Here is a 22,166-nt window from a genome sequence, read left to right on the forward strand (position 1 = left end):
GCGCGCATGCGTGTCAGGGGATTTCCCCTTCGCATTTCGCGCGGGGTGGTGGTGTGTGTCCTCGCCGAGGTGCCGTCTGCTTCCGGAATCGGATCCGGGGCGGCCCGGAAGCGGAAGCGCTGCGGCTGAGTGAGGGGCCGCGTGCGTGAGGCGGCAGAAAGGATGGCATCCCGGGGCTCTGGGAGGCGAGGAGCCGGGTCTGGAGGGCCCCGGGGGCCGGACCCGCAGGAGGAGCCGCCACCCCCGCTGCAGGCCGTGCTGGTCGCGGACAGCTTCAATCGCCGCTTCTTCCCCATCTCCAAGGACCGGCCCCGGGTGAGAGAGAGCGACCGGGACCCTTCCCTTCCCTTCTCCTACCCTACCCTACCCCGCCGGACAGATCGTCCGGGACCTCCCCCCAGCCGGAGACCCCGGGGCCCCTTCACCTTCTGTCCCCCAACCGCAGAGTCCGGGGCCGGCCGGGACCTACCTCCCCGCCAGAGACACCCCTCCCCCCCAGGATCCTGCCCCGCCGGAGAGACCGGCAGGGACCTCCCCCTGCGCTGGAGAGGCTGGGGTCACGCCCCCTCCCGTCCCGCAGCGCCGAAAAGGCCAAATCGGCTGTTGCTCCTCTGGAGACGGCCGGATCAACCCGTCCTGCCGGGATCGAGCCCAGATTTCACTTCCTGGCTTCCCTTCCAATTCTGCTACCTCGGCCTGTTTGATCCTGTGTGAAAAATGACCCTGAAACCCCCCAAAAGCACCAGAGGAAGGAGAAACCACGGTTGAACTCGGAGGCGGAGGGAAGTGCTGCAGGGGATCGGGGGGCAGGACTCCTGGGTTCTGTTCCTGGCTCTGTCCTTGCTTCACTCGGGCACCTGGGCCATATCCCTTCTGTAGTCCAAACCTCAACTTCTCTGTCTGTAAAATGGGGGTTTAATTGTATTTATATACTGAGGGGGAAGGATAGTGGATATTCCTAAAGCTCCTTAAGAATGTCTGAAAGATGTTTGTTTGGGCTGTTACCTCCGAACAGCATGTGATGGGGGGAGACACTGATTTGTTAATGCAAGTATAAAGCACCCACCATCTTCCAATCTGGTTGTTTCTTACATACCTTAGTTCATGAGAATGTTTCCAGAACAGGGAACACTCATTCTGCATCTCTAATAGCAACCTAACTGGCTTTGCTAGAAGGACCAGTGGTTTACCAGCTAAGGGCTAATTGCTAGTCTGATACTATAATTTATAGTCAATAAAACAGCTGAATAAAGAGCTGCTGCATCATGTGCTTAAAGTGGCCATGCTCATACAGCGTTCTGGAGACGCCCTGCTACACAAAACATGTTATTACCAGCTCCCATGTGATCCTCCTGGTGGAGTGACAGGTCTTGGAGGTGAAAGCTGCCATCACATTGTCCAACAAGAAAATATTTTTAGAGTCCTGTTGGAACCTGTGGGAGACATTTTTAGTTTACTGAAGTTTAGTTTATCAACAAGAAGACTGAGAGGTGTCTTGATTACAGCATATCTGCACTTTCACAGGGTTCATTCATTTAGAAGAGAAAAGCAGAACAAGAACCAATGAGTGGAAGTTGAAGCTGGAGAAATTAAAATGAGAAATAAGGCACACATTAACAGTCAGGGTGATCAGCTAATAGAACAAACTGCCAAGGGAAGTGGTGGTGTCTTAAAATCAAGACTGGATCCCTTTTAGGAAGACGTGCTTGAGCCATACACAAGTTATTGAACTCAATACAGGGGTGACTGGATGACATTTAATTTATACAGGAGATCAGACTAGATGATCTAATGGTCCTTTCTGGCCTTATACTTGGTGAATCTGTGAATTTCTTTTAAATCCTCACCTATGAATTTTAATGTACTAAGAAGCAAAGTACACAAATACAGCAAGAAACTGCTTGAGAAGAAAGAAACCTGTAAAGCACACATGGATGTATACAATCTTGTAAGCTCGGTTTATGATGAATGGAAAAGGCTTTCAAATGAGGCAATCTAAAGGGCCAGTGGTAATTGTTCAATTGTTGAAAGGGGCGTGGATAAAGAATGGAAAACTGAACACTAAAACTATTTTGAATAGTCTTATTTGTATTACAGTAGCATGCTGAGGTTTCAGTTATGGCACAATTCCCATTGTGCTGGGTACTTGACAAACATAAAATAAAATAGTCCCTGCCCCAAAGTGCTTACAGTCTAACTAGGGACAAAACACGACAAGTTGGTAGAAACAAAATGTGGCGATAATAGCTAATATATGCAGCATTGTGTTCTAAGTATACAATTTGGAGGGAATATTTTCAAATGCAGTAACAGCGGCCGTTTGTTTTATTTTATGCTGTCTTTTGCCGCCTCTCCTGAGTGTTGACAAAAGATAGTGCTACACTTGAGGGAACTGTTGCCAACTAATGTTCCTGTAGCCCTCTTGCAGTCCAGACACTGGGGAATAAAGTCATAAATAGTGGGAGTGTGTGGAAAATATCTTGACTCTACATCAGTGTATTTCTGTGGGAATGTTTTGGGGTTTTTTTCCCTCACAATGAGGAAAAATAAACCAGAATCCAAACTACAACAGTTTATAGTGCTGGGGAATAGAAAGCATTACAGTACAGTTTGCTTTTTATTTGCCTGTGACAATATAGAAACTGCAGCTGCCGCTTGGGGATTAACTAATTTTAGTTTTGAAAGATGTTAGAGCAGAGCTCCATATTACTCCTACACCACTGAGTCGTCTTTCCTGCAGCTGGCTTGTCGCTGACCTTGTTTGGTATACAGCATTTGTTCAGCTAACTCTGTCTTGTTTCCCTAGGTTCTCCTTCCTTTGGCAAATGTGGCCATGATTGACTACACTTTGGAGTTCCTAACTGCAACTGGAGTGGAAGAAACCTTTGTCTTCTGCTGCTGGAAGTCGGCTGAGATAAAGGAGCATTTACAGTAAGGAACACCTTATCTTCCTTTGAGGCTCACTGTAAAGGAGCGTTTTCCCTCCACCCAACAGTTCTTCAAGGTCTTATATCATGGTGACCCCTTTGGCTCATGAAAGCTGGATGCTGTTCCAGCGTTGTCCTGAGGGGATAGTTTGAGCGATGTCTCTTTAGCAGCTTCTGCTGGTTCTGGGAACACACTGGCTGCATGTCATTTATTCACCAGCTGTTGCTAATAGCTGAGAATACAGTGAGGTAAATAACATGTGAAAAGAGAACATTTCTTCCACTGCAGAGCAGGGTGTGATAGTGCTGTAAGCGGTTATGTCTGTCTGTGGGCTGCAGGTATCTTGTCTTGACTGTCCTCTTTGTTGTATTTAAAAGAAGAGTTCAAAAAAGAACTAGATAAATTCATGGAGGAAAGGTCCATCAGTAGCTGTTAGTCAGGATAGGCAGGAATTGCTTTTTGCCAGAATGGGAATGGGCAATGGAATAGCTCACTTGACGATTACCTGTTCTGTTCATTCCCCCTGAAGCACCTGGCAGTGGCCACTGTTGGAAGACAAGATCCTGGGCTAGATGGACCATTGGTCTGACCCAGTATGGCCGTTCTTATGTTCCTGGTTAGATATTTAATACAGCTTCATCTCTTCCTTGCTTCAGCTGTTGCCTACAAGTTAAAACTCTTATCTTTGGTTTTGCATAAATGCTTCGTATCTTTCCCAAATCCCCACGCAACACTGACCCCACGGATGAAGTTGGTGTCCTCTAAGATGTTGTCTCAGAGCATTTTCTTCTTTTGTCTGTGACACAGAAATAACTGTGCTTAAATATGACAGTGGTCCAGCCATCATAACATCGTTGCCTCTTACTTGTATGGACAGAAAATCCCCACACTGGAACACCATGTTCTACCCTAAGCCTCAACAAGATCATCCTTTTCATTCCTTCTGGTCTGTTTTCTTCCCCTCTAGTAAGTCCAAGTGGTGCCGCCGCACCTCTCCGAACAAGGTGCGCGTTGTGACCTCAGACCTGTTCCGCTCGCTGGGTGATGTGCTAAGGGATGTCGATGCCAAGTCCCTTGTCCGCTCTGACTTCCTTCTCGTCTCTGGAGATGTGGTGTCCAATATCAACGTTTCTGCAGCTCTGGAGGAACACAGGTGGGTGACTGGGGAGAAGGAGCAGCAGCCTAGCTGGTTCATGCTCATTGGTGTCACATTTTGAGGCATTGCTTAAAACCCTTTCTTTCCTGTTTAGGATGCGCCGTAAACTGGACAAGAACGTGTCTGTGATGACGATGATTTTCAAAGAGTCCTCACCGGGTCACCGTGCTAGGTGCCAGGAGGATGACGTCATCCTTGCTATGGACAGCACTACGAACCGTGTCCTGCACTACCAAAGAACCCAGGGGCTGAAGCACTTTCGCTTTCCCATGGTACGTTCAGATTATGTGGCAGGCAGAGTATGATTGCTAATACAGTCAAGCAGCCAATCCCAAAGGTACACTCTTTCTCAAGTCTAGGGTAGGGAGGGAGCAGCGCTTATAGCTCCCTTTGAAGAAGAGAAGATGGGAAGTAGCTTTTGAAGCTATTTGCGCTGTCCAGTGTGACAGCTGGTTCCTTCTGTGGAAGCCTGTGGCATGATACTACCATGCAGGCGTGTGCAGGGAAATTACCTCAAGTTTCTGAGAATGGGGGTAGGTTCCCACCATCCCTAAAATGGCTAAAACAGATGAAGTTCGCTTCTTTTTCTCTAAATTCAGTTTTACTGGTATAAATTAAACATCTGTATTCAGGATTCTGTGTGTGTGACACGGGATGAGACAGATGATTGACTGTTGTCCGGCAGCCAATGACGTGACTATCAATGCATCTTCTCTAATGCTGTGAGGATGATCAGTTCTTTTCCCATTATACCTCACTGAGTGTGTCACAGTCCTCCCAAAAGTAACAAAATGGATCATTCCTAGACTGTCCCTCATCCGGGTCATGTTTTCTCTTTTTAAATCACTGCAAATAAGGTGCAGGCCTTGATTTTGAAGCACAAAATCTACAGGTCGTTTCTAAAGTATAAATGGTTTTTCATTTATTAAGCTACATTTTTGGTGTGTAAATCCCAGCCAGCAATGTAGCGAGCTAGCTGGCATTTGGAAAGGTGTGATCCCTGCTTCTGTCAGAATCTGTCTCTTAGAGAGATTTTTCCCTGGGGGTTGAAATCCTTGCTGGGTTGAAATCCTTTCTGATTGGCATACAGTGTTGTGTGTTTGCACACATTAAGCACGGTTGCTGTGTATGGCCGGTGTACTTAGCCTGTATTTTATGACTTGCATGCTGTCCTCCAGATGTCCAGCCAGTTGAAGTGTATCCTTTGTATGTTGTCCTCAGCTGGTGCAGGGTTGTTCTGGATTGACTCCTACATGAGAGGCACTCAAGCTCTACTGTGTTCTCTCCTCTTTCCAGAGCTTGTTCCAGAGCAACATTGAGACAGTTGAGGTGCGCTATGACTTGCTGGACTGCCATATCAGCATCTGCTCCCCACAGGTGAGGTGCTCTAGTTCTGGAGGGCTGCCAGAACCAGCGTTCTGAGTAATTGGTTTCGTGCTGATGACATACTAGAAGCACACTGCATTGCTATAAAGTAGAGTGGATTCCAGAGCTCCGGTCTCATTCCAAGCTGATTTGCATGGAGCATGTCATGGCCACAGAAAGCATGATACTTTCTTGGCCTGCCCCCGCACTCTCAGCATCTGGTGTCTGTTGCTGAGGAAACAGTTCAAACAGAAGGGCTTGTGTGTGTATCCGCGTCTGAGATGAATGGACGAACTAGTTCAAGATGAAACAAGCTGAAAAGTAACTCATCTTGCTTGAGCTTGGTACAGGCTGCAACAGCAGAGATGGCATCTCTGGGGACCAAGTGAAGTGTCCACTCTTGCTGGCTGGTACCTTGTTGGGAATAAAGTCCTGGGCATTCCCTTCCATGCCCTACGCTCATTTACTGGTCTTCCACTGTCAGGAGGAGAATTGGTCTTCAGTCTTCCATACTCAGCAAAATTACGAAGTTAGACTGGGCTAACCAGCTGGAATTAATATTTCACCCTTTCTGAAAGCCAGATTCTACTAATGTCCACTGGGGCAGCGGTGATAGGGAGCCCCAGCACCTCCTCTGGAGGAGATAGTCTTTCTCATGCCAATTGGAGAAGGGCAAAAGCAGCGTTTTCCTGTATTGTACTTTGCTGAGCTCTCTGGGCACAGCTGGTCGGCGTGAATAACTGGGCTGTCCTGGCAACGTCCTCTGAGTTTGCCCTCACATTGTCTCCTCCTTTCTTGCAGGTGGCTGAGTTGTTCACCGATAACTTTGATTATCAGACTCGGGATGACTTTGTGCGTGGCCTGCTGGTGAATGAGGAGGTAAGGAGGGGTATTGTGGGAGACCCACTTCTGTCTGACCCGAGAGGGACCCTTGGCTTTTCACTTGATCTCTTCAGAGAGTGGCTGGGACCCTTTTTGTGTGCTGTCTGGAGTGAGGTGTTCCCATGTCAGTGCAGCTGGTTGCACATGCTGGGCTGTATCTTGGCACACATTCTAAGTTGTGATAGGCTCGCGAGGTAATCAGGGATCTGGGAACAGTTCTCCATTGAACTAGGAACTAGATCTTCTGCGATTCACAACAGCACCTGCTCTCAGCTCCTAGTTTAGCTTACACGCAGAAGAATAGGAAATATGAAGGTTTAGGTCTTGCTAAATTAGAAACTGACACAGCCTTTATTGCTGCGCTGTCATGGTCCTGCTTAATTGCACTTGACCTTTCACCTTTCCAGACTTACTGTTTGGTTGAATTTCAGCAGTTGTAGGGGATCTGAAAGTCTTGGCTAGAGTTAGGCATCACGTCAACAGATGTGTGCTAGCTGCCCACACAGAGCTCTGCTGATGCCCCTTGCTCTTGACTTGAAGACTACCTTGGTATTTCTGTTTCATTGCCTACCCTCTCGCCACCATAGCTCTGCTAATGTCGCTCACCCTGACCTGAAGCATCCCCTTGTATTCCAGTCCTGGCTAATCATGTTATTTCTCTAGAGAGTATCTTTGAAAACAAATGAGCAGGCTCATGCCAATGAGATTCCTCCTTAAAGCCATTGGGGGTGATAGTGGGTCTGGCTTGTAATGCATTTGGGAGGCTGGAGTTTGGGAGTATTTGGGATGTGGTTCAGGTCATTGGGGTCTGAGAGTGTCATGGAGGCAATGCCTTAGTATCTGAGAAGGCTGTTAGTGAATATGGTAGCAGAGGACCCTGCATGGAAGCAAAAGTGCAAAGAAGAGGGGTGAGTTGTTACAGGAAAGTGTGTGGATGACATTTTACATGATGTAGGGCCCTGCTCAGGTGCAGGGAGCCTTCCTTGGCAAATAGTCCTTTGACACGCTTCTGTCTCTTCCCCAGGTCCTGGGGAACCAGATTCATATGCATGTGACGACAGAGGAATATGGTGCCTGTGTATCCAACCTGCTGATGTATGAGGCTGTGTGCTCTGATATTATCCGGCGCTGGGTTTATCCTATGACTCCAGAGATGAACTTCACTGATGATGAGACACAGAGCTGTACCCATTCCAAGCACAACATCTACCAGGGTGCAGAGGTGAGCCTGGGCCACGGCAGTGTGCTGGATGAGAACGTCCTTATTGGGCAGGGAACGGTCATTGGAAGCAACTGCTCCATTACCAACAGTGTCATCGGTCAACACTGCAAGATAGGTGAGTGCCGTGAATGGGAGACGAGAGGAGGGAGACCCTGCTGTTGTTTAGAATTATAGTGAATTCAGTTCTGATCGAAGGTGCTGGATTGGCACTGCCTAGTGACTTCATGGGGTGGGGGTGGGAGAAGAGGAGGCAGTGGGTGAAATGGGGTTATTGGGGAAACTGAAGTGGAGGGAAGGGTGTTACAAGTAGTGAAGCCAGTATATATTTTACAGTCTTGAGTGTTTAATTTTTAAATAGGTCCAGGGCTTTGGGGTGGGAGCCAATGGTGCAGCCGGTTGTATAGTGGGGGGGAGTGCAAGCTGGGTAAGAGGGATGGCGCTTGGCACACAGGAAGGCGAAAGAGGAGTCGTGTATGTGTGTTAAGACGGTCACTAATCTGGGTTTGTCTCCGACCAGTATTAGAGAGGTGAAAATCTCTGTATCCCAGGTTCATTCATCCCCATGAACCTCCTAGTGCCCCAGCTTCACAGCCTCGAATAAAGCTCCATTGTTCTCATCTTCCCCCATTTTGCTGAATTACTGTAAGTGGGAGGCCTCTTGGTACTGCAGCATTGGTGAATCTCTACAGAAACCGTAGCGCAGTTTGTCTTCCCTAGCTTAGCCTGCAGAGGGGCTGCTGAACTGTAAGGCAGCTTTGCCACCATATCTAACCTCCACCGAACTGCCAGGGTACCCTCTAGTTCTGGAGCTAATGGGTTGGTTACTCTCTGGTGTTCAGCTTTGCGAAAGTGCTAGTGAAGCACAGGGTGAGAACGGTGATCTGCCTTGCTCAGCATCTTTGTGGTGGTGTTTTACAGGTGATAAAGTTACCCTGGATGGAGCATTCCTCTGGAACGGTGTCCACGTAGCAGACCATGTGGAGATCCGGCAGTCTATTGTCTGCGATGAGGCGGAAATAAAGGAGTGGGTCAAATTAAATCCTCACTGCGTCCTCACTTCCCAGGTGAGCTGCTTCTGTGTCTTCAAGATTCTCCACATGCCCTTGGAGAGCTACTAGACTGCTCATTGAATGTACCAAACTGAGAGGGCCTGGCCAGCAACCAGAATGAGGGGTGCTCCAAACCCTTTCTTCCCCTCTGCAAGGGGAAGAATTTCCAAATATGTTTCAATGTTAAGCAGTTCCAGGAGAGACTGTCTGAAGCAGCTTTGGGCTCCTGAGGGGGAAATGGGAGGTGGCAGTGGAGGAAACTGTGCTGCTATTCCTTATATGGATGTGGAAGTCCTTTATTTTTAGGTGGTGGTGGGTCCTAATATCACCCTCCCTGAGGGTACGGTGATCTCGCTGCACCCACCAGATGAGGAAGAGGATGACGAGGACGAGTTCAGTGATGATTCTGGCATGAACAAGGAGGAAAACAAAGTGAAGCTGAAAGGTGCATGAGCTTTTGTTGAGCCTTTGGCAGCTGTCCTTTGTGGGGCTTCTCCCTTTATGACCCATCCTGTGTTCTAAACTTGCTGAAATGCAAGTCTGGTAGCAAAAGTCTCCTGTTAAGATTGGTATGTTTGCCCCTTCAGTGGGGAAATAGGGATATCCAGTATACCAAGCCAACAGTCAAGTCAATTAACTGCTGGTTACCTGCCCTCTACAGTATCCAACCTTCTGTTTCATCATAAAGATCTGTGGAGACTTGAATACGGGACACTTGGGGTGGGAGGTCTCTACAGATGACAGGCTGCAACTTGAACAGTCATTCAGTTCAGGACAGATGCCAAGATCTGTGGCCCTCAATTCTCTCTCCCTGCACCCCAGGATCTTAGAACCAATATCCCATGAGGGAGAAAGGTTATCAGTCTCCACTTGTGTAGGGTTCAGAATGTGAGTCAGTGTGTCAATCCTGCCAGGCTGTGCTGCGGAAGGCTAAGCTTAAAAAACAGCCTGGTCATCTTCTGCTGGCCTAGGTTAATGAGAGCAGCAGTCCATGTGCACGGATGGGAATCCCAGGCCCCGTTCCCCCCTGTGTTTGGGACACAAGTTGGTGCAGGTCATGCTGTGACCCTCCCCTTGCTCCCCCACTAGAGGCCAATCAATTTCAGGTTGGTTATGTGTATGTTTCCTTCCTTCTAAACGCTGCCATCTTCTTTCAGGTTCTAACAAAGCAGAGGTGGGGTCAGAGGGCAGAGGTTACCTTTGGAAAGCAGATGATGAGAATGACGTGGATGAGGAAGAGCAGAGACAGAGCCTTTGGGGTGAGGAAAGCATTGATGTAGACTGCTGGGAATGGAAATGCCTGTACATTAGTTCAGTGAGTTGCTGACGGGGACGTTACTAACAGGTGCAGGGGTAATCTTTTTGTTCTGTGTTTGTGCAGAACGGTCCCTCATTAGTGCCTCTAGCTGTGGGAATAATACAAATAATAATGGCTGCTAAACCAGGCTGCGGAAGTCTCCCCAAGGAAAGTGATGTAAAGTCCATTACTGAAACATCAAAACTCAGATTAGGCAAAGCCCTGGAGAAGAGAGAGTGGAGGGGAAACAATCTTGGGTTAGAAATTTGACTCTCTAGCTGAATGGAGCGATCCCACCCTTTTTGGAGCTGTTGTTTCAGATTGTCTCCAGGCTCAAGCAGATGACACTGCCTCAGTTATGCTAAGGACCTGTTTGGAAAACTTTCTTCGGAGCCATAAAGGCTAGAAACATTTTATTGAAGGGGGGGATGGGGAGCAGCTGAGATTCTGGAGCACAATTCCACAATTAGGGATGGATCGTCTGGCAAATTCCATACAGTGAAGTCCATGTCTCAGTTATAGTTGTGGAATTGGGCAGCATGAAGTCTCCCATCAAGCTCTACGTAGAGTGCTGTGTGCATGGATGCATTCCCTGGACCAAACATCCCACTTGTGCTCTTTGGACGATGGTCCCAGCTCTTGCCTCCTCTGCCCCATCCTCTCGTCTTACGATAACAAACTTCAAACTTGTGTCTGAATGGTGAAGGGGGGAGCCCATTATATTCCAGGCACCGAACTGCTGCGGTTGCCCCTCAAGGAGGCCAGCGGATGTGTGTTGATCACCATTTTACTTTAGAACTGCCCAGCTCAGAGGCTGCATCTGTTTTTCTGCAAGGTTCCAACTCAAGTGAGTCTCATGCTTCTGGGGTAGCTCCCCTAGCTGCGAGTGAGCAGTTTGGCTGGGAGGGGTGGGGATGCTTTTGCTTTAATCGTTGGCCCAGGCTGCCTGCTGTAAGGATCTGGCATAGCCCTTTTAATCTAGTGGCAGGTCTCCTCAGTGGTTATGGATGTCTGGGTCTGTAAGTAGCAAATCCCATACAAGGATAGCTTCTTCAAACCTGACTGGGACTCCAGCTTCATCAGCCAAGGAACTGACTTCTGCTTTCAAGGTTGCCCCTTAAAAGGTTGCATTTTCCTGTCTTTATCAGGCCCCACCTTGAAGCCAGAGGAAGAGAGTGAGACGGAGAGTGACCTGAGCCTAGGCTCCGAGCAGCCAGACAGTCGGGCTGCTTCCCCTCAGCTGGATGACATCAAAGGTGAGAGGCCTGGGCCTACCGGGTATGTTGGGCGAGGCAGAGAACAGCCCTGAGTTTGTGGGTAGTGGAGTAAGCCTTGTGCTGCTGTGACTGTGTATTGAAATGTCCTGCATTGCTCCATCTCATGTCTCCCTATTCAGAGAGACCCCCAGCATTCCTGGCCAGCATTTCTTCTGTGCCTCTTATAGTTCTTTGACATTCTCTTTATTGCTGTTGCTTGGTTAGTACCTGCATGGGGGCTCAGTTGGGAAGCTTGAGAACGACTCTCCTTCCTGACCAAAGGCTGTTTGGAGCTGTCTTCCTTGGAGACCATGTGTTCCCTCTCCATACCAGCTGATTGTGGTAATTCCTCCCCCTGCTGTGCATCAAAGAAGCCATGTGATGTGTTAGGGCTTGTCCACATAGGAAAGTTTTACTGGTATAGTTAAGCCAGTATAGTTACACTGGAATTACACCCCCTGTGGCCATTCTTAGTTTGGTATGCGTGGCTTTTTCAGTTTAGCCTACATCACTTGGAAGGAGTTTAAGCTAAACTGAAAAAAAGCCACTCATACCAGAATAAGTGTGTCCACTTGGGGAGCTATACCAGTGTGTTCATATTCTTCCCTTAGCTTATACCGGTATAACTTTCCCATGGAGATGAGCCCTTAGGTCATGGAATAGCCTCTCAGGGAAGTGGTAGAAGCCCCGTTGCTTGAGTCATTTAAAACAGGCCTGCATACAACCCTGGAGAACACATGGTGCAGTAGGAGACAGTCCTGCACTGGTTCCAAGGGATGGAATTGGAGGGATCTGATCAGTCCTTTCCTTTACCTGTACTATAGTTCTTTACAGGTGGAGTAACTGTGGGCATCTGTTGGGTTATGGAAGGCAGAGGAGGGGCTCTCTAGCAGGCTTATCCCTGCTCCTGGCACGGGGCTGGTTTCTCTGTAGTGAGAGGTGCTGTTTGCTGGACTTTGTCCTCTCCTGTCTAATGGCCTATTCTTGCCTTGGTGACAGTTTTCCAGAATGAGGTTCTGGGTACCTTGCAGAGGGGTGAAGAGGAAAACATCTCCTGTGATAACCTGGTCCTGGAAATCAACTCCCTCAAGTAAGTGCTCCCTCTTGAACTGCAGTGCCTGACTCTGAAGTGTCTTGTCTAACGAGTATGATGCTAAGAGGTTTGAAAGGCTGGGGGGGATCATGTGACTACCCCACAGGGTGATCAGTATCCAATTAGTTTCTTCAGCGGTAGGGTTTTAGAGATCCAGATACAGTGATGACTGAACATGGTGACCTGAGGCGATGCAGTGTGCTCTGGCTCCGTAACCTCCCCAGCTGGCTTTAGCTGTTCCTGGAGTTCTAGGGCTAGGGACTCAATATCCATTGAGTACCTGTGAAGGGAATGGGAGAACACCAGTCCGTTAGAGCAAGCCACATGTTAGTTCACGCAGGTAGTTGCCACTCTCCATACTCTGCAATGTTCAACCAGTAAGTCCAGAGCCAAGGTTCTGTATGTGGTGTGGCATTTCCACCCTATTAACACAACAGCTCAAGGCTTTTAGCCTTGGTGATACTCTGATCTGTTCATTAGCCCCTGTTAGTATCTCCACTGCTAACATGCGTAGGGTGACCTAAGCATGTATCTGCCCTAGAATTCACCTTCCAGCCTCCACTGTCACTGAGAATAATTAGGCAGAACAAACCCTTTGGGCCTCATTAAAGTCCTCTCTCTACTAGGAGGCAGATTATAAGCTGGAGACACAGACAAACCATTTTACTGAAAAGATGGCCTGAGTACAGATGGCAATGGACCTGGTTTGTCTCCCAGGTCTGTGTAGGGATGATGAAAGATGAACAGTACATGCTTGTCTCACTTTGAATGCCATCATATTGGTGAGGGTTGGAGCTCAGGATCTAATTGGATGTCTTCTACCTACCACTTGTTTTCTCCGGTCCTCTTCCTGCATCATACCAGTAAATATTGAGTGTGCTGTCCCTGTCCAAGGAGCATGGTAGATAATGAAACCAAGTCTTCAGAGCACGTTCCTGACTGCATGAGTACACTAAAGATGTCAAATAAGGAGGCAGGGCTGGGAAGTTTAAATGTAATGTTACTCTTAGAAATGCACATCCTGCATTAAAAGAACAGACTTCAGAGACTTGCCATGGCTGGAGGCAGGATGCCCAGGCACAGACTTATGGCCCTACAGAGTGTCTCTTTCTGATGTCCTTTCCCTTCCAGATATGCCTATAACATTGGCCTAAAGGAAGTGATGCAAGTGCTCAGCAAGGTGGTCTTGGAGTTCCCATTGCAGCAGCTGGATGCAGAGTTAGACCCCCAGCACTACTGTGTGATGCTGATTCCTGTGAGTACACCTCCCCACTCCTTTCAGTCTGCATCTGTCTTCCATTACTCTGCAATGACGTGGAGTTTCAGAGCACGGAGCACGGATCTCTGCTCCTGAGTTAAATTAGACAAGTTTCAGGGACTTTTACAGGAACAACAGGTTGGTGTTCACCTGTGCGCTGAGCACCATACGTGAACATGAACCTTAGAAGAGACAAGAGGCCTGGGGATGGGAGGGAGAGTTATGCACTTGGAAGTCACTTGGTGGACACACGCTTTTCATTCAAGATGCTGTCGACGCAGCAGCACTGGCTAGCCCCAATGAAGGATGATCTGATAGTCCTCTCCTCTGACAGGAACCTGAAACTGTCTCTAGTCAAGAACTTGTCAGAGTTTTGGCTGTGTCTGGGAGTTGCCCAGCTTTAGTTGTAGAAGCTGTGAACGTTCCTATTCCAGCCTTATATCTCTGCAAATTGTCTCTCTTCAGTGGTAGCAAAACCAAAGTATCACAGTCCTTGTCATTCTAAAACAACGTAAGACTGTATTTTCCCCAGTTCAAACTCGTGGAAAATCTTTCATCCCCAGGCCAGCCTCATTCATCACATAGGATTGCAGGTGTATTTAGAATTCTGTGTCTCCTTTGTGTTCAAAGTTTCCTTTTTGAAACTCCATAATCGTTTCTGGTATGACAGATGTTTAAAAATTCTGCCTGCTTACGGTTAAAGGTGGTAATGGAAGGGGTCACAACACACTTTTTTAACTGGGCAGCACTTAATAGCTGCTGGGGTGCATTTGAGGGGAAAAAATTTCAAAGAAGAATAAAAGATGAATGGTTGCCGGGGAGGGAGAAGTAAGTGTCAGCATTAAACATGTTGCCCAGAGGTAAAAGTACAGTAGTTCTTGGAATTGTGTGTGCTGCCCTCAGCCTTAAGTTGTGATGTTGCAACATCATGACCACTGTATCCTTGTGCCCTATTAGAGATATTGTCCTGTGAGCCAATCGTCATTGATATATTATACAAATCATCCTACTTGTATTTCCCACGTTATGTCCTCCTCCTCCCCCTCGCTGGATGCTTGAAGTCACAGAGACCCCCCCCCCCCCCCCCCAATGTGTTGCTTCATAGCACCTTTGTCACCAGCAGAGGAGGTGGAATGTGGCACTCTGGAGCCATTCCTTCTTGTCTTCTGCCACAGGAGTTGCTGTGGGTGTTTTGCATTCACAGCCCTTTCAGGCAGGGAAACTTGCTCAGGGTCCCCCATGTGACTGTCACGCTGTCTGGAGTGGCTCACAAGTGAGAATACCAATCTCGGGGCAGAATGTTAAGAAGCAGAGCACAAACCCCAAGCTGGTGTGAGTTCTATACTTAGATTACTGCAACCATGTAACAAGTGTAAACTCCTCAAGCATTATATGGCTTTAATGGAGCCAAAGACAGTCCCCTTGAGCATTCTGATCTATTTTGCCACCCAGATAATAGATGGTAATAGATTTACACCAAAAATCACAAAATATTCAGGTTGTTTCCAGTCCCAAAGGATCAGTCACTTATCTTTGGTCAATTTGTACCTTGGATCTCATAACAAGACCATGCTTCCAGTCAGTCCTGTAATAAACTAACTAAAGACTTATTAACTAAGAAAAAGAAGTTATTTACAAGGTTAAAGTAGGTAAGCATACACACACAAGTGAGTTAGTCAGTTTTCAAAAGGTAATAGCAATCTTTATAGTAAGCAGACTCTGCATATCCTTTAAGGCTAATCCAGGCAAAACAGCTGGGGATTTCTGGCATATGCTTAGAAATCCTTGCCCCTCAGAGTTCAAGCAGCAAAGGAATAATCAATTCTCCTTAACAGGCATTTTTATTCCCTTCCCCCAGCATTCAAGCTGTGATGGGAGGAGGGCTGGGCATGTACTCTCTTAAGAGCTGTGGGGGAAGAAGTCAACAAAGTCTTTGTTCCACAGTGGCCCATTTGGATTCAATAGTCCTCCTTGATGGGCAGGAGATAACACCTTCTGTAAGAATCCAGCATTTTGTACTAGGTGAAGTTTTTTTTCCCCTGTTTGGTGAGTTACATAGTTTCAGAACAAACATTTTACAGTTATAAAACAAATACTTAATGTTACCTTGTAGCATGGGTTATAGAGGTTATAAGTGCAATTAACCCATGCAGCAACTTACAAGTATTTCACAAAGTCTAAACACTACATGCTGCTATAAGTCCAATACCTATCTTAACAATCCTACACACAGTGAGCCAGATTGATTTCCTGCTGTGCATTTGTCCGTGTTCAGTAAGACCTAAGGGCCTTGGCATGAGCTGGCACCTGGTCTGCCAATGTCCCAGGGGCACTGAAGAGTTCAGAGCTTTCCAGGTGGCAAGGGTACTTCCTCCCAGGAGTTGATGGGAGAAGTGTCAGTGATCGAATAGTATTGACTAACCAGGAATGTGGCCGAGGGAGGTCTTTGCTGAATATGCCTGAGAAATCCCTTTTGCTGAGATGCCATCTCCACTCAGTAGGCAGACCTGTTCATTCTCTGAGGGGGCTGGTATCCCAGGAGCATGGTAGAACAGTGCATGTAGCTCCACTGACATGTAGGAGAGCTTGGGATGCTCTAACTCAGCCACTGGTTTGTCTTTTGTTAAATTAACCTTTTTAAAAAGAAGCAGAACTCACTGACTTCAACATCCTGCTTCCCTTAGCATGTTGATGGCAGCTGCACACCCTGGCTCATTGCAGTATCAAGCAGGCAACTTTGTGTTTAGTTCTTCTCTTATTCTGGTGCAAAGGTTTAATTAAAAATAAGGAAGGATCAGCCAGTAATGTGATGGCTTTCTGCTTTTCACCTCTCCTCCCTGTTTACCTGTAGCAGATTCCACTAGCTGCTGCAGTGTCCTAAGAAGCTGCCAGACAAACACAAAAGTAAATGGAGACTGCGCCTTTGGGAACTACTCCTATTGTGGTTTTGCTCTAAACTAGAGGCAGCCCATCTTGCTGTGTCTACCTGGGCTCAGCTAGAGGGCGTGGACAGTGCAGGGTACAATTACTTTGTTCTATTAGTAATAGCTGCTCCCTTTTCTGCTTTTCAGTAAAACCTTCTCTAGGTACCAGCTGCTCTGTGGAGTGACACTGTCCCAGTCTCAGTGATGTACTTTGCTTGCCATTGTCTGCTGTAAAGTGACATCCTTTGAGTGCCCTACTCCACGGAACACGGAATATTTGTGATAATACCTAGCACTCTATCCATAGATCCTAAAGCACTTCACCAAGATAGTTACACGTCATCTTCATGCTATAGACAGGAAAACGTGGACACAGAAGTTGATTTGTCACCTAGTAGTCCTGTGCCATAACCACAGCTGCCCCCGTAACATCACTCAGCTCTTGGGGAAGGTGTTGGGTACATAATTAGATGATCTGACTGATGGGAGAGTGGCTTTCTACAACGCTTTGCTTCCCCAGGCCAGTCTGTTCTCCCTGAGGAACTGCATTGAACGTGCACATATCTATATTTAAAGGTCTCATAATCCAGAAGCCTTTGTTCTTTACACTGATTCCTCCTGCAGCTGTTGAAGACCTGGACTCCAGTATTTAAGAACTACATAAAGCGGGCATCAGATCACTTGGATGCCTTATCTGCCATTGAGGAGTTCTTCCTGGAACACGACCGTCTCCGCACATCCATGGCCAAAGTAAGTTCCTCACAGCAACGAGGACTTCTGTTTCCACTAGCTCAGTGGTGAATTGTGGCTTGTTGATGCCATCAGCTTGTCTGCTATCAGGAAAGGAAGGCTTGTCTGTCTGTTGGGAAGGGTGGGTTAAAGAACATCTGTGAAAGTCATTAAAAGCTGTCCTCTGCAGCTGCCCAGGCCTCTGAGTGAGCTCTGCTATGGATGAGTACTGGTTGACATGCAATCTGGAGCTGTTATCTAGCAGCATTTAACCCACAGTACCCCTTCCATGGTTCTGTAGTGGAGGAATGGCCAGCTTCACTCACTGAAGGCACCCAGTCGCACCACTTTGGCCCCAAAAGTAGAGAGCTATGAATCTTTTAGTCAAATGGTTTTTGCCACACTTCAAGATGGGAAATAGGCAGGCTGGAAAGAAGGTGGGATTTCCTATCCAGACTGAACTGGGTGTAAATCTATGAACAAAATGAAGGTGGTGTGTGGGTGATCTGCTTTTCCACTGCAGGTCTCGGTCGTGGAAAGTGTTAAACATACATCTCATGCGCACACACTCCCTCTGGGTTAAGGGATTATTTCTGCCATATAAAATTGGAGCGAAACTCTCCCAGTTAGAAATCTTTCCATGAATAATTTATCTGCAAGCCCTTGCGCAGCGCTACCACTGTCACTTCCAGAAGAGAGCTGTCCTGCAAACCCGCCTGCACCCTTCGTTCCCCAATAAAGAGAAATCTTATCTCATGGTAACAGTGCCTCTGGCTAATGGCATGAGCATTTAGCCTGGATTGAATCCAAAAGCCTTCAGCTCCGTGAGCCAAAATGTCCTTGAATGACAGTGATTGGCATGTATCCATTGTTCTAGGAGCCTAGCTTTCACTGGTGGCTGGGAGTTGAAGTGGCACTTCATTATTGGAGCTGGCACATGTAGCCCAGCTTTGTCAGTCCTCTGCCACAAGAAGACTGACTGCAGTGTGTCTCATCAGGCTGAGCACAAAGGGGTGATGAGGGGCCCCCCCAAGCAAAAGTGCATTAGCGTCTTTCCCTCGTCACCACGTCAGGCAAGAGCTTGATTCTGCAAATGATCAGTTGCATTTGACACCCACTAACGGGCACCTTTTAGCAAAGGCTGTGCAGAATGGAGCTGCAGGTGTGACGAGCGGAGCTGGGGCTGGCTGAACCGCTTTAGTGCTCTTCCCTGCTGTAGCTGCCAGAATTGTGTGCAGCTGGGTCTGCAGACACCAGAGGTTCCTGAAAGATCTATTTTGGTGCTGGTTATTAGTGTGCTTTACCAAGGGGAGGGAGATGACTCTGTGGAGTTCTTCCTTGCTTACAACTTCTAAATATCCCTCCTTGCCTCATGGGAGTCAAAAGCCATGAGGGCAGCTGTGACTTGGACCGTTTGTGCACCAGAGCAATCCAACCTCAGGAGCTGAGGGTCAGCAGGGAAAGTATGTGTATTATGGTCAATATAACCATGCCCAGTTCTCTCCCACTGAGGCTTGTGGTGGGAGCCCCAGCTTGTCATACACAACCTTTTGCTGTAAAGTGAACCAGTCCCAGAGGAACTGCCTGTTCTGTTGCCTCATTTACTGTGTTCTGATTGGTCCAGGTGCTGATGACCTTTTACCAGCTGGAAATCCTGGCAGAAGAAATGATTCTTTGCTGGTTTTCTCAGCGGGATGCATCTGATAAGGGCAGGCAGCTTCGTAAAAACCAGCAGGTAAGTCCCAGCTGCAGCCAGCTTTGGGGCGGAGGTGGTTCTAATAAAGCTGGGTGTTCAGAGGGAGCCAGTTGTGGGGCTGGTAATGAAACACACAATGCATTGGCTTACTGCAACTCAGCTTGGCTTTCTGCCATATTCTTCTGCCATAACCAGAGTGTTCTGGTTGGGGTGAAAAATCAGGTGGTGGGAGAGGGAAATGTTTACTAAATAGGCAACTATTTGAAATGGGCTTTAGGTAAATGCACTATTATTCCTTACATGTGTCCTTTGAAGCTACTGTACCTGTGCTCTTTCTTCTCATCCATTTGCATGTCTCCATCAATAGGAACTCTGTACGCAGATGTGGCTGAGCCCAGTTCCAAAGCCTTTCCTGCAAAAGAGACACTTTTTGGTACAGCAAGAAAACCCTCTTTGAGGAAGAGGCTAGGTTTGCTTAGTTTAGAGCCCATGTGACATCAACTCCCTTTATAAAAACCTGTTAGTGCCTAGAGCTGCCTATTTAAACAGGGTTCAAAAGGCAATGAGAAAAGTACATACTGTCAGAGCAGTCCTTCGGGGAATAGGTCTCTCCTAGCAGGAGTGGCTTTCTTTACATTGCCCCCTTATCCACCCGCCAGTGCTTGTTGAAAATTAGGTGCAGCTGTTGTGCCTCCTTCCCATCAGCCCTTGAGGGAACAACTTGGGGTCCAAACTTTCCATCTCCCAGGCAGACTTTGCCTCTCTTATTTAGGACTGTTGGGCCATGAGGAGGCCTCCTTTGTGGGTTCCAAAGAGTCTGTACTACTCACACCCCCTAGATTTAAGTGTCCATTTTTAGTCTGTTTTCTCTTAATGCCCCTTGTGTTTTCCCTGTTCCTAGGCCCCACATCTAACGTGGAGATGTTCAAATGCTGAGAAGCTTCAATTGTCTCATTAAAGTAGCTGTTATCAGAGTTTTATTTTTCCTAATTGCATTTCATTGTCCCTGCAGCTTCAAAAGTTTATCCAGTGGCTGGAGGAAGCAGAAGAAGAGTCGTCTGAAGGTGACCAAGACTGACCTGGCATCCTGCCAGGAAAAGAGGCACTCCTGCTGCCCTTAGAGAAGGAAGAAGGAGGGATCTCTTACCGGCCAGGCTTTGCCTGGCAAGGTGGGCAGAGCAAGAGCAATGCCAGTGCATGGTGCGTAGGTGAAATCGAAGTGACTGACAATCCCATTGTTAATTGTGTATTCCCAGCCCCCCAAATGACATCTTGTGTGGGGTAGTCACAGCACGAGAACCACAAGGGAAAAGCAGGAGACGCTAATGTCTAAGATCCCTCTGTGGCCTGTCTGTGATGTATTATAAGCTATCCATTGGGAGCCACTCACTCCTAATGTAGAGGTGACAGGCAAATGCATAACAAATTCCATGTAAATCTAACCCTTGAACCATTTCTGGTTTGTGTAAATGTGGTCCTATGACCTGGTTTATTTGGCGTTACTGATGTTCCTGGAGCTATAAAGAAGCCAATGGACGGTTCATTCCCTCTCACTTGTGGAGAGCCCCTTCTGAAGGGACACTGGCAATGCGGCTGGTAGACAGACATGGCTTAGTGATCTGAACACGGGGCCGGGCCTCAAGAACTCCTTGGCAGTGGAAGGCAGCATTGTCAGAGGAAGCCCAAGACATTTGGCAGCCTGGAATGAGAACAGGCAGTTGTGCGCTCTTTCTAAGAGAGAGAGGACCTCTTACCATCAGGCACACCTGGCTAGTTAAAATCTTGGCTCTGAAATAGATGTGCACTTCAATCATGGCAAAACCATGTAACCTTTGTGTCTGTTTCCCTTTCTGTAAAATGGGGATAATACTTGCCTACCTCACAGAGGACTAGCTAATAACAGAAACACACGTAGTGAATAATGTGCTGTATGGATGATTATGCTCCAGACCTACCTTCCCTGTCCCACTAGTTGCTGGTTGTTTGGATAAGTTTTTATTTCAACTTGTAAAAAGGGAACAAATATCTGGCACTTGCTACGGCCCCTGGTTCAGGGATCTGCATGGTTCTTGCATCTGCTGGGAACACAAGTGGCAACACCAGACGTTCTCCTGTCCTGCTTCCTGTGCTAGCAACAACACCAGGTACTTTAAGGGAAATGAAGGCTCCTGAATGTCTCTGCTCTATGAAAAGGAGCAGGTGACTTTTCTTTAAAAAGTAGTACTGCCTTTGGGTCTCCCCACGGCTTCTGTTAGACACACATGCTCAAACCATACATTTTATTTATTTATTTATTTTTTAAATACTAGCTTTTCTTTTCTCCTTTTGGGGAAACATTATGCTGCAAACTCCATTTAAGGATCAGCAACTGCAGGGGCATGCATGGGTGAACAGCAGGAGTGAGTGCGGGTCATTTCCACCCAGCCCTCTACTGCACCATCCTCCAGGCTGACAAAGAGCCCTCAGGAGCACCGTGCTTGTAAATGTCGTTGTGCCACTTCCCTCCTCTGTTCCCCCCCCACCCCCAAGAATGGAGCAGAACAGCACAGTGGGGATCAGCTTTCTGTTAATAGGTAGGTCATATGTTAAGCATGCTGACCTTGCCACGGTCCTTTTAGGGGGAATGTGAAATAAATCCTATGGGGAATGCATTGAAGCTGCCCACTCAGAATTTTTTTGGCCATTGGATGATGCCATGTATTCCAAATGAGGGGACACTGATCTGTGCGGGAGGGGGCCAGAAAATGCTGCCTCTTAAAGATGGATGTTGAGAAGGGGCAAACTTGAGCATTCACAGTATCGGTTGCCAGGATTGTGCAGGAGGGCCGTTGGCTTTTGGCATCATGGAACCCAGTCTTGTAAATGTTGGGGAAAATAGTTGGTATCTGAACTTTCTATATCTGCCAATATTTAATTCAGGGAGTGATTAAAAACATCCTGGTATAAAGAATGGCGCCTCCGCTCTGTTTGACTTTGAATAAATGTCTTTGATCATTGCACAACCCTAAGCAGGGCTCACAGGTAGTGAAGAGACTGATGTAATAACTCACAAGGGGTTTATTTATTAAGAGGATCCACATATATATAATAGGTAGATATGAAATCAGCCCACTATTGAATTGGGATAATTGTTCAACCATGTTCATCAGTTATACCATCTTGGAGAGGAGCTGAAGACCAGTTTACCTGATAGTAAAAATCTGAAGTGCAGGGGTTTCAATCGGGGAGACTCCCTTTTATTCAGAATTAAGTTACAAAGATGTGTCTTAAACCTCGAAGAGACAATGCTGAGAGTTAAAGTGCATACAACG

At 47.3% G+C, this 22,166-nt stretch overlaps 1 protein-coding gene across 1 annotated transcript; it reads left to right on the plus strand.

The window, feature by feature from the left end:
* The first annotated feature begins 77 nt into the window (after positions 1-77).
* Positions 78-21,805, plus strand: EIF2B5 (eukaryotic translation initiation factor 2B subunit epsilon). The gene is made up of 16 exons (XM_067536465.1): positions 78-315; positions 2,807-2,931; positions 3,896-4,081; positions 4,179-4,356; positions 5,381-5,461; positions 6,251-6,328; positions 7,356-7,668; positions 8,472-8,617; positions 8,909-9,047; positions 9,760-9,861; positions 11,048-11,155; positions 12,155-12,245; positions 13,380-13,503; positions 17,055-17,180; positions 18,784-18,894; positions 19,868-21,805. Exons 1-16 carry the CDS (start codon positions 163-165, stop codon positions 19,931-19,933), a joined length of 2,127 nt encoding a protein of 708 aa, XP_067392566.1. The 5' UTR covers positions 78-162; the 3' UTR covers positions 19,934-21,805.
* Positions 21,806-22,166: the final 361 nt, after the last annotated feature.

Source organism: Emydura macquarii, unplaced genomic scaffold, assembly GCF_026122565.2.
Source record: "Emydura macquarii macquarii isolate MOO-44397 ecotype Brisbane River unplaced genomic scaffold, CSIRO-AGI_Emac_v2 contig_3603, whole genome shotgun sequence".
NCBI classification, from domain to species: domain Eukaryota; kingdom Metazoa; phylum Chordata; order Testudines; family Chelidae; genus Emydura; species Emydura macquarii.